At 38.7% G+C, this 12,500-nt stretch overlaps 1 protein-coding gene and 1 long non-coding RNA gene across 2 annotated transcripts in view; one reads left to right on the forward strand and one right to left on the reverse strand.

The window, feature by feature from the left end:
• The window catches only part of LOC113658423 (cadherin-2-like), a 97,558-nt gene that overhangs the window by 25,520 nt on the left and 59,538 nt on the right, over nucleotides 1–12,500 (reverse strand). The window contains exon 3 of the mRNA XM_027170836.2: nucleotides 11,747–11,973. Coding sequence (XP_027026637.1) covers nucleotides 11,747–11,973 — 227 coding nt within the window. The remainder of the gene's footprint in view (nucleotides 1–11,746; nucleotides 11,974–12,500) is intronic.
• LOC125146004 lies at nucleotides 3,427–10,672 on the forward strand. The gene is made up of 3 exons (XR_007144503.1): nucleotides 3,427–3,647; nucleotides 10,387–10,478; nucleotides 10,584–10,672. It is a non-coding gene; the product is annotated as an uncharacterized LOC125146004 (long non-coding RNA).

Consider the following 12,500-nt stretch of genomic DNA (forward strand, 5'->3'; position numbering starts at 1 on the left):
GTTTATGATACACTGAAATACGCTGAGAGGAAATACAGAAAACTGAGATTGATGAGATTTGGGGATATACTGTATAATATAAATAGTGTCACATGTACAGAAAACAAAACAAACACAAGACAAACAAATAAACAAATAATGCTCGCTAGTATCACATTGTATACAAAAATAACAAGAAAAAAAGGAAGTAAATAATTAATAATAAACTATTTACATACATAATTATTAGGAAACTAAACAAACAAACAAACAAAAAAACTAAACAAACAATAAATGAATAAACAAACAAACAAATAAATAAAAAAATAATAATAAAAATAAATAATGTTCATTATCATCACCTGGTATATAAAATAATAAAAAAGTAAGTAAATAATTAATAATAAAATTAAGATTTTTTTTAGAATGTAGGAAAAACAAACAAATAAACTGAGTATCGTTTATCATCCCATTATATCAGTAAATGTGTTACAAATAAGTAAGTTGTCCCGAGCCATCAGAGAAGCAAAGCAGTGCATGTGGCAGGGCATATAGCGATCATGACAGCTTCACATGTCTGTGATAGGGATACCTCCTTCCCAGATGCGCTGAACGACTTCAACGCAGGGTTTGAGGTGCAGAACAACGTAGCGGCAAGGAACACAATCCCTCCCCACAAAGATCAGGTACTCTACCTATCCACGGCCGACGTGATGTACATCTATACACAGTTAGCCCACGGAAGGCTGCTGGACCAGACAACATTCTTGCCAAGGTGCTCAGGGAATGCGCAGATCAGCTAGCGGATGTCTTCATGACCACACACATACCCCTCACACACACACTTCACCCTCCTGATGTCTTTGAAAAAGGTACCGAAGCATTCGGGCCCTCACGATCAGACTGTGTAACAGTTTCTTACCACAAGCCTTTAGACTCCTTAATAACTGAACTAAACTGTACCAAGCACAACACACACATACACACAGTCAACCATATGGACTGCAATGACCTACACCAAATACACACTCTTCCGTTATACAGTACAACCATGTCTACAACACCACCATATCAAACTCTTTGCACATTTCATTTAATTGCTGTTTTGCACAATACATTACCTCATGCAACTGCTGCTATAATACTGTGTTCGTTCCAGTATTTCTGAACACGCAATATCGATTAAACATGCAATATTTACACTCATCGGCGCTGTTTTTGTTTATTGTCTTTTGTGTAATGTCTTTTTTGTAATGTCTTGTATTGTTTGTCTGCACTGTATTTTTGTCCTGCACTGTTTGCACCAGGTTGCACCGATGCACTTTATGTGTCTAGGACTAACTTACTAAGTCCTTAGCTCTGTCTTTGTTTCATGTATCTTATATATTGTATGTATTTTATGTATTCACTGTGCACCGCAACAGCTATATACGGTTGAAACGACTATAAAAGCTTCTTGACTCGACTTGACTTGAAATAAACCCTCACTTCCACCTGCTCTGAAAGCATCTGAGTCAATAATAAACAGAAACTCTGTCACTTCAAGACAAACAGAAACGTAAACACGGTTTGCTCGTCGTGTGAAAGTAACCCGAAAGTTTCAGTAGAACCCTTCAGGATACGAGGCAGCGTCTACGATTACCCAAAAAAAAACCCCTTACAAATTCATCTCGAGTGCGTGGGAGATTTATTTAGAGAAGCGCCGTCTGATTACTCTGAGATTGTTATCATCCACGTCTCATCAGAGAGTCTTTCACATTCGTCTGGGTGACTAATACAGGATTATTTTCATTAGATTACAAGAATCTTCGCTCGGATTCGCTGCACGTGTCTCCGCACTTTAGCCGAGTCTGGATAAATCTGCATACGTAAGTTTAATACGTTCGTATTGAAATGAAACTGGATTTTACACACCGTTGTTTGTTTGCGCTCGGAATTTCTCAGCGAGAGAGAAGTTCAAAAGAAATTCATTAAGGTGAGGCAGAGAGGAACGTCTGAAAGACCAGCTGAGAGGGATTAAAATGCCTGCGCTGAAAAAAAAGCTCACATGCTTCACTTTGAACTTCAAATACACACACACACACACACACACACACACACACACACACACACACACACGCACACACACTCCACATCGCCCATCCATCTAACCGTTCAACTAGAGAAAAAAATAAAAAGCTTTGACAGCATCTGCGTGCCAAACACTCCAAATCCCAAAAATGCTTCACAATGTTTGGTCTTTCAAATAAATAAATAAATAAATAAATAAATAAATAAATAAATAAATAAATATTGACACAGAGTAAAAAAATCCTTTTCACAAAGATGTTGATATTAACTGAAAAACCTCCCTGTAAAAAAGGAGAAATATAAGCCTTAAATCTATCTATCTATCTATCTATCTATCTATCTATCTATCTATCTATCTATCTATCTATCTATAGTATTTTTTAAAAATACATAATTAAAAAAATACATAAATAATTGAAACGGAGAAATCAACCAATGAAGCATCTGTAGCTGACTGTACGTATTTTGCTGAAGCTGATTAGAGTTCATTTAATAAAAGTTAATAAAAGAGTTCACTCTAATAAAAACCAAGCTAAATGTATTACATGATTTTGGCAAACTATTAGCATGCTAGTTTAGCCACTCAAATAATAACCCATCTATATTCATTACCCTGTTTAAGCTAACTATTCTCTAAGGAAGTTTAACTACTACAATGATAACATACTTATATTTAACCTTTATGTGTTAGCCAGTTAGATGAGCTACTCAACCGAGCTACATTCATTAGCAACCGAGCTACATTCATTAGCAACCGAGCTACATTCATTAGCAAGGTTTATCAGACTATTAGCAAGCTTGTTTAACTACTCCACTGATGGTCCGGCTATTTTAATTACCTTATTTGAGCATATTTTAACTATTAGCTAGTTAGTTTAGCTTCTTAAATAATAACCCAGCTATATTTTTTGACATTATTGTAGCAAACTATTAGCATTCTAGTTCAGCTACTCAAACAAGAATCCAGTCTGTTTATTAACTTATTTAAGGCAACTAATTAGCAAGTTACTAAATATTTACTGAATATTTAGCTAGCATACTCTACAGACTGTTCTTTAAAGAAACTGAGGGGTTGAAGGGGGTGGATTATGTAGTTAAATGTAGTGTGTGTGTGTGAGTGAGTGAGAGAAAGTGTTTGTGAGACTGTGTGTGTGTGTGTGTGTGTGTGTGTGTGTGTGTGTGTGTGTGTGTGTGAAAGAATTAGAGAGAGAGTGTGTGTGTGTGTGTGTGAGTGTGTGTGTTAGTATGAGTGTTTGTGTGTGTGTGTGAGTGAGAGAGAGAGAGAGAAAGTGTGTATATGTGTGTGTGAGAGAGAGAGTGTGTGTGTATATGTGTGTGTGAGAAAGAGAGGGTGTGTGTGTGTGTGTGTGTGTGTGTGTGTGTGTGTGTGTGTGTGTGTGTGTGTGAGAGAGAGAGAGTGTGAGATTGATATGTTCACATTTTCTCTTTCTTTCCTTACAGGATTGAAGTCTGGTGTCGTACCTGTTCCAGGTGTGACAGCAGTGTGTAATGAAGGCAGGGAAAATGTGCTTTAACACGTCTCGCCACACACAAAGCAACACCCGGCTGAAGTGACAAAAGGACACCTAGAAGTGCAGGTAGGATGCATCAGCGTGAGCATGAGCATTAGTGCGAGCGTGAGCATCAGCGTGAGTGGCAGTGTCAGTGTAAGCGTTAACATTGGTGTGAGTGTGAGTATCAGCGTGAGCGTGAGCATCAGCGTGAACGGCAGCGTCAGTGTGAGCATTAACATCAGTGTGAGCGTATCAGCGTGAGCGTCAGTGTGAGCGTTAACATCAGTGTGAGTGTGAGTATCAGCGTGAGCGTGAGCATCAGCGTGAACGGCAGCGTCAGTGTGAGCGTTAACATCAGTGTGAGCGTATCAGCGTGAGCGTCAGTGTGAGGGTTAACATCAGTGTGAGTGTGAGTATCAGCGTGAGCGTCAGTGTGAGTGTGAGCGTCCGTGTGAGCATGAGTATCAGCGTGAGCGTCCGTGTGAGCATGAACATCAGCGTAAGCTGCAGCGTGAGCGTCAGTGTGAGCGTCCGTGTGAGCATGAACATCAGCGTGAGCGTCAGTGTGAGCGTCCGTGTGAGCATGAGTATCAGCGTGAGCGTCAGTGTGAGCGTCCGTGTGAGCATGAGTATCAGCGTGAGCGTCAGTGTGAGCGTCCGTGTGAGCATGAACATCAGCGTGAGCGTCAGTGTGAGCGTCCGTGTGAGCATGAGTATCAGCGTGAGCGTCAGTGTGAGCGTCCGTGTGAGCATGAACATCAGCGTAAGCTGCAGCGTGAGCGTCAGTGTGAGTGTGAGCGTCCGTGTGAGCATGAACATCAGCGTGAGCGTCAGTGTGAGTGTGAGCGTCCGTGTGAGCGTCAGCTCTCCTGCTGGTTTTGACACAATCAAGTGTTTCCTGATACACCCTCACACTATACAGTTTACAATTACGCTTTGTTCTTTCTCCAAAAAAATGTTCTTTCTTACATTTAAAGGTGCGACAGTCAACATTTGTCATTTCTTATTATTGCAAATAATGTGGAAAGTTATGCACAAAGAAATCACCATGGAAACTGCTTTCATGTTCCGGAATGTTCTTTTGGCTTGGCTTCTTGTCAATCATCTCATAGCCACACCTCCAACACCTCTCCACCTTTTTTCGTAACTCCAAGCAGCTGATTATCCGAGTGTGCCTTAAAGACAATCCTAACTCTATTTAACCGGTATTCGAATGTTAGGGGCGGGGCTACACACATTTAGCTGTGCATTTAGCTGTGAGAGATGTTTTAATAAAAAAGCCCATATTTAAAACACACGTAAAGGTGCAGTCTGTGAGATTTCCTAAGCTCTAAGTCTGTAGCAAAAGCTACAGACTTTCAAAAGCTACAAGTCTTTCTTGGGGAAAGTGTAACGAGATGAAATATGGCTGTTTTTTCAGGCACTATTTAACATGTCTTTTTCTGGCCCTGAGGTGCAGCCCAGAACTGTTCAATTTGTCCTTTCTTTCTTTCTTTCTTTCTTTCTTTCTTTCTTTCTTTCTTTCTTTCTTTCTTTCTTTCTTTAAAAAAAGTGTTTTCACCGCAATTCAAATTTACAAAATACAAACTGCACCTTTAATCCCACCTTCTTCTTCTTCTTCTTCCTCTTCTTCTTCTTCTTCTTCTTCTTCTTCTTCTTATTATTATTATTATTATTACACTATTTACTAGAGCAGAGTCAGGTTAATATCATGTAATTTCCATCCAGTGTATGACTGACTTTTCACAGAAGAAACATGCCGCATACGTTTCATGACATTTAACGTCACACACTCAGAAATATAAAGCTGTAATTAGATTAGATTAGTGAGTTGTACTATGTTTAACTCAGGACTAAAACCTTATCATTATAACCTTATAATCAGTGTGGCTGTGGCATTTATGTGCACATTTATGTTTATTATTGTATTGGCCTTTTATGTCTTCTGTATTTGTTAATTAGTTTATATTCTACGTTTATTAGAAGGACGATAGGTGTTGGATGGTTTTATTTGTGCCAACATTTCTTTAATGCTGTCATTTTAATACCTTGTAATAACACATTTTATTAGATCCCCCCCCCCCTTTTTTAGCACTTAAAGGTGCGGTATGTTACATTTCAGCGTGTTTCTAAGCAGGTGATAATCACAGCATTTCTTAGAAGATGCCGTAGAAAAAAATGTATTCAATGAATCTGGAAAAGTTTATGGTTTCTGGCCCAGAAATTTCTTCACCCACCTTCATAAAGAATTTCCTTATTAATCGTTATCGATGAACAGAACAGTTTATCAGTTAAGAAGAAACCTCATCAATGTTTTCAGTGAATTTAAAAAGTACACACTGCACCTTTAATCTTTGCCCAACTTGCTATATGGCAATCCTTTCAGAAAACCTGCCCCCCAATGGTTTGGAGGCTCTAAGCAACTGTTTACACCTTTAAAAGCGAGAACTACATGACCTGCTCGTAATTCCTCTACAACAAAGCCGCTCCTGATCGCTCAGTTATTCTCCACCTGCGGGTGAAATGACATGCTGTTGCGCCTTGTGCAGACATAAAAGGTCATGAAGATGTTAATGAAGAAATCTTTACCGGTCATCGATTTAAACACTCCTGTGGGCCTGTGCTAGTCTCTGTGCTGATAACAAAGCTAATTGCCGATGCGATAAGAGAACACGCTGATTTATGACAAACAGCATGAAGAACGCTTATTAATGATGACCTTATAGAACCGGCGAGCAAAAGGCCTTTCGATGGAAATGTCATTTGCTGCATATGAACTTTGAGCTGATGGAGTGGCGATGATGCCGCTATCGCCGTCGCGGTCCGCTCGTATCCCGGACGGCATCCAACTGTAGATATGCCATCACAGATGATGTGCTTTCCTCCTTCAACTTATGAATCTGTTCATTTAAAGATGAATAAGATATATAAAGTGGCACACGGCATAGAAAAAGTCAACAAGCCAGAATCCTTGTTTCATCAGCAAGTGCTTGTGTTTACACTTAATATTCATATGCGTGTTTGCTAGGAGCCAGCATATCAGTCTTACTTGGTGGCACATCCTTATAAATACAATGAGCAGGGAGATTAACGACATCGTTAAAAGCCCAAACCTGCAGGAGACGCAGTTCTTAATGAGGAGGAGCTGCCACGTCGTGCAGCTTGTATTCATTACGCTGACTAGTTTTAGGCTAGGAAAAAGCCCTGATGCATCCTCCCACTGACACAGCACAAGGGAATTATGGGATGGGATTGGGTGCGTTGGAAGGAGGGTAGGGGAGGAGAGCAAAGAAGTAAAGATAAAAGTAATAGAGATGTTACTATAAATACATCCTTAGCTTAGTCTCAGCTTTGTTAGTTGTTAGCTTAGCGTTGTTTAAACTCATTTCTAGCTCTAAATTTGTTAATTTATTTTTTCTTAAATGCATTCATCCATTTTAGGACTTTAAAGGTGAGATATGTTACATTTGAAAGTACTTCTAAGCATGCGTATCTATCAAATTGTATCAGTGATTTGAAATAAAAGAACAAACAATAAAAAAAAAAAACAATAAATCAAAGTAACAAAAATCTGGCTGGTTTTTGTTTGCAAAGAAATTTTCTCGCCCTCCCTGAAATGATCTTTGCTCCGGAATATACGAGCTAAGGGTGTTTTTTTTGTTTGTTTGTTTGTTTTTTGGAGGTTTCTTCAGAGGCAATATGGTGAACGTTGTCTTAGGAGAAGACCTTGTGATGTCAGTTAAGACAAAAAGAAATCCAGTTAAAATTATAATTAAAAAATGACACACTGCACCTTTAAAGTTGTTGTTCCTTTTTAGCACTTGTTAAAGTCACAGTGCTATAGTATATATAGTGCATGTTAAAGTTATGTTATATTCCATAGTACTTCTAAGGATGTAACAATTGCATTGTTTTTTTAAATTAAAAATAATAAATATAAATATTATGTAAATGTATAAATTCAACAAAATTTCTCATTTCTAATCCCAAATAATTTTCTAGCCCTGAAATGACTTTTTACTAAAATAATAACTGCTAAGTTGTTTTTTTTCTCTTCACAATATTGTGAATTGTTGTCTTAGAAGACCTAGTGGTATCAGTTAAGACAGAGAAATCTCATCAAAATTTGAATTCAAAAATTACACACTGCACCTTAAAAATTTTTGTTCCTTTAATTAAACACTTGTAAGTGAAGCATACTAAGTATTTCAAAGTTTGTAACAATTGTATTCTTTCTGAATTACAAAATAATAATAAAAATATACGCAACAAAAATGTCATTTTCTGGCCCTTAAATGAGCTTTGCACCAAAATATACCTGCTGAGTTTTTTTTTTCTACTTAACAGGCAATATGGTGAATGGTGTCTAAGAAGACCTCATGGTAGCAGTTAAGACATAGAAATCTCGTCAAAGTTCTGTCAACTTTGAAAATTACACACTGCACCTTTAATCCAAAATATTTTTAAAGAATTACTTAGTACTAAATCTGTAGTGGCATCCTGGTATGTGAGTGTACTGTATGCAAGGAAATGTAATATACTTATTTTGATAATACATGCTGCTGCTTTATACTGTTTTAAACAGTAATGCTGTGTTTGTCATAAATATTGGCACCCTCTTTTCGATTTTGTTAGATTCTATGTTTAAATGTAATATTTAGTATGAGTGTGCCACGTATATTTAATTTCTGTGAAAGCACTGATTGAAAAAATACATTGAAGAAATTATGGGATGGCACTGGAAAGTGGTTTAAAGGTGATTTTCCTGTCAATATTTCTTGAGCCTACGTTTTTTTAAGAAAGGTATAAAACCACATTCGTTCGCATACCTTCTGATTATTTCTAGAAAAAGTCACTCATTTAAAAAGCCACATACTGCACAGAGGTGTGCTGAGAAAAGACAGGCAGGGTTAGGAAATGAAAAAAAAGACCAGAAGGAAAAGGAGAATAGAGAAAATAGGGACCAAATCCAATCAAGAGAAGGAAAAAAAATAGATAGCGAGAGAGAAAAATCCCACTAGGGATGTTACAGTGGACTCTTCATAACCCAGACAATTTACACCATTTAAAGCTGTGGGGGGAAAAAAAGAAAGTGAGAAAAAGGAAGAAAAAGGGATCTCGTTTCTCCGGAATGTTGCGTCACAGACAGAGACACAGACACGATCTCACCACGTTCTTAATCCTGCACACGTGCAAATGAGTTCATCACCTCATGATGTTAAAGAACATGTGGCAGGTTATATGTAACCCAACAACGTGCTCTGTTCCATACAGACTGAAGATGATACACACACACACACACACACACACACACACACACACACACACACACACACATACACACACACACACACATACATACACACACACACACACACACACTAGCTCTTATAGATTTAACCTCATGCATATGGCCTGGATAAATCTGTGAAGACTCCCTGTGGATAATGCAGAGCCTGAATCAAGGCAAAAGTATTTGTGTGTGTGTTTCTCTCTCTATCTGTGTGTGTGTGTGTGTGTGTGTGTGTGTGTGTGTGTGTGTGTGTGTGTGTGTGTTTGTGTTTGTGTGTGTATGTGTTAGTTCTCACAGAAAACAAGAAGAGTTTCTCTAAAACTTGTGCGATGACTAGCGATCAAAGTCAAAGTCAAAGACGGCCGGTATCCTAACCAAAGCCAATACTTTCCTGAAAATACTTTTCACCTCACTTAAAATGGAGGAAAGTTTGAGTGGAAAAGAATGCCAATGTAAAACACAAAATTTTTCCTGAAGCAGCAAAAAAAAAAAAAGATGCAGAGTCTGTATAGAGGCAAAAGTATTTCTGACAGAGTAACATAACTGACAAAGCTGGTCCAGTCACTAGGTAATGGTGTTCGGTTGTGTGTGTTCTTCCTGTCACATATACAAGGGACAAAAACATCCTCTAAAGCTGCTTTTGATCAAACGATGGTGCCCGGCCTCCCAAACAAAGGCAATACGCGGGTGCCAAAACTTTCAATCTTACTGATAATACAGTAATATTTGACTGGAAAAGAATGCCAAAAAATGGCATTGTAAATAGCATTTAACTGCAAGGTCCTTGTAGTGAACAAGTGAGAAGAGCGTGAGCACCAATCAGAGCACGGCTGTCCGTATCGGGAATTTCATAGCTGCTAAGATCTGTCGTCTCTGCACGACCTGATACATCTCGATGTATTATGTGAGTAAAATAGCACACTTGGGACTCAGAAGGCCGTGAAAATAGTGCACTAGGGAGTGCACACTGCTTTGCTGAGCAATTCTGGAGCAACCTTTTGCTTGGCTCGCCACTAGGGGACAAATGACAAAAAACTGCACATATTTTACATCAATGAATGCAGATGATTTATATGAAACGTATTAAGCTCTAAATTACACGTGGGATACAGTACGTCCCTCTACCCCGGGGTTAAAAACAAGAGTCCTTACGTTCCTGACTTGATTCATCGTTGTTGTACTATGTTTCACCACTAGGGGAGCTGTATGACGTATTAAGCCGCATCGATCTCCAGCTAAACGAGCTGAAACCTGTTTTTTTTCTTTTCTTTTCTTTCCTTTCCTTTTTTTTTTTTTTAAATTAAAGGCTGATTGTGCTTTTGTCTTCCATCACTCGGCGAGATGTTGTGAATAAGTTTGTGTTCATCCGTGAATTGACATGTTGAGATTTTAATCACAGTGCATCCATTCACTCAGAACACCTCTTTTCTCTGAGCCATTAAATCTCCGGGTTTAAAAGGCGTGAAGAATTTCAAGCGCAATAACGTGGAAAAGCAAACAGATGGAAGGCTCTTTTTTTTTTTTTTAAAGGTTATATCAACAATCAAACATCACTTCTACATATTTGTACGGGATCCGTCATGGCGTCGGAGCTGCCGAAACAACAGGAGCGTAAGCAGCTGGTACGTCTCACTTTATACTGTTATTAGGCTTGTTAAAGTTTAGAGTCCGACACGTGCAGCCATTTAGAAATGTTCATTTCATTTCTTTTCCGTATCTGTAATTAGCGGCTGCAGTGATTGTAAACGCGCCGGAGAATGGGACGAGAGGAAGTGGAATAATTGCTCAGGCACAATAAAGCATATGGCGCAGCAGAGCATAGTGAGGACCTGCGGGTTTGATTCGGCTTCATTAAACACTGAAACACACACTCCGTCACACACCAGCCACTGGTCAACAGGTTTTATAGATTTGCATAAGGCGGGGTCTACATTCACATGCAGGTTGATTTATTGGTCCGTTGGGTTGATTACTTTCTCACCACAAGTGAACCGCTCCAGAATTTTAGTGTGGATCTGAGCACGTCTGCTGTGTTTATACACGACTACAGAACTGAACCGAGGGAGAAAACGCAAAACAAAACGCTTCAGAGGAGCCACGTGTGAAAATCTTATATAGAAACTATAAGATTCAAACACACACACACACACACACACACACACACACACACACACACACACACACACACACACACACACGAGTGATCCAAAAGTTTTACTTTATCTAACAATGACTGTTATTATTAAATTGACTCCTTTTATTGGAAGAAAATCCTTAATTTATAGATCACTCTATATTTTATTTCATTTAGAGTTTTCAAAACTGATTCATATTTAAGATCGACTCTTTATTTAAATTTGACTCTTTTTGTTTAAACGGACTCGTTCTTTCAACTGGCTATCTGAATTGACTCGTTTTATTTAAATGGACTCTTTATTTAAAATGACTCTTTATTTTAGTTGACTCCTTACTGTTTTTATTTAAATTGACTTTTTATTTAAACTGACTTGAATTGACTCTTTTTATATGAAGTGGACTCTTTTTTCATTTGAAATGACTATTTAAGGTTGGCTCTTTTAATTTAAAGTTGACTCTTTCTAAAAAGTGACATTTCAATTGACTCTTTATCTAAGCTGAATCTTTTTATTTTAAGTCGACTCTTTTGTTAAAAGTTGATTCTTTTTATTTAAAGTCGACTATTTTATATGAAATGACTCTTTATTTTAAGGTTGGCTCTTTTAAATTAAAATTGACTCTTTCTAAAAATTGACTAAATTAAATGAACTCTTAAGCTGAGTCTTTTTATTTAAATTGACTCTTTTGAATTAAAACTGACTCTATTTATTTAAAGTTGACTGTTCAGACACATTTTGAACCTTTCATTTCGTACCTGTGACTCGTGGCCTCCTGTTGGCCGGAGCCGGATCTCGGTTTTCCACTGCTCCTGTGTGGAGACGTCCCTCGCTATAACCAGCAGCGGAGTAGAAGACAAAGAGGATGGTGAGGATAAAGACGGCTGGAGAGACAGCACGTCCCCGGTGATCTGGATCCGGAAATCCGTCGGCCGGCTGCACTCGAAGTGCACTCGCCCTCCTCGACCGCAGTCATGGAACCTCACTGCAGGAAAAAACAAGAAAGAAACACAAAGAGAAAGAGACTTAGTGGGAAAATGTGAGAGAGATTCCCAGCAGAACACTATCTGTGTGTGTGTGTGTGTGTGTGTGTGTGTGTGTGTGCCTGCTTCTGCCTGTCTATCCTCTGAGAACATAAATGCATGTTTTGGACAAGATTAGTTGAAAAAAATACTAAAAGTGTGACACTCATACATTATGGATGGTGTCGAGCAGCCCCACCGGCTTCTCCGCGAAAAGGTACGGCATGAAAAGCAGCAGAAGAAGAAAAAAAAACCCGAAGGCGGTGGGAAAAGCTCATCCCTAAAGGACGCAGATGGAATCACAACGACAAGCACATGAGAGTCAGCTCTCTCTCTCTCCTGCAAATTAACACTCCATCATGACAATTACACTCCACTCTGACCTCGTCTGTACCATCGCTCAGGATGCTGTAGGTGCTGTGTTCACACCTGCTGAAGGACCAGGAGGAGGAAAGTGCATCCTGGGTAAATAGACGCTTTTGAGGAGCGA

The sequence above is a fragment of the Tachysurus fulvidraco genome, chromosome 1, assembly GCF_022655615.1.
Source record: "Tachysurus fulvidraco isolate hzauxx_2018 chromosome 1, HZAU_PFXX_2.0, whole genome shotgun sequence".
NCBI classification, from domain to species: domain Eukaryota; kingdom Metazoa; phylum Chordata; class Actinopteri; order Siluriformes; family Bagridae; genus Tachysurus; species Tachysurus fulvidraco.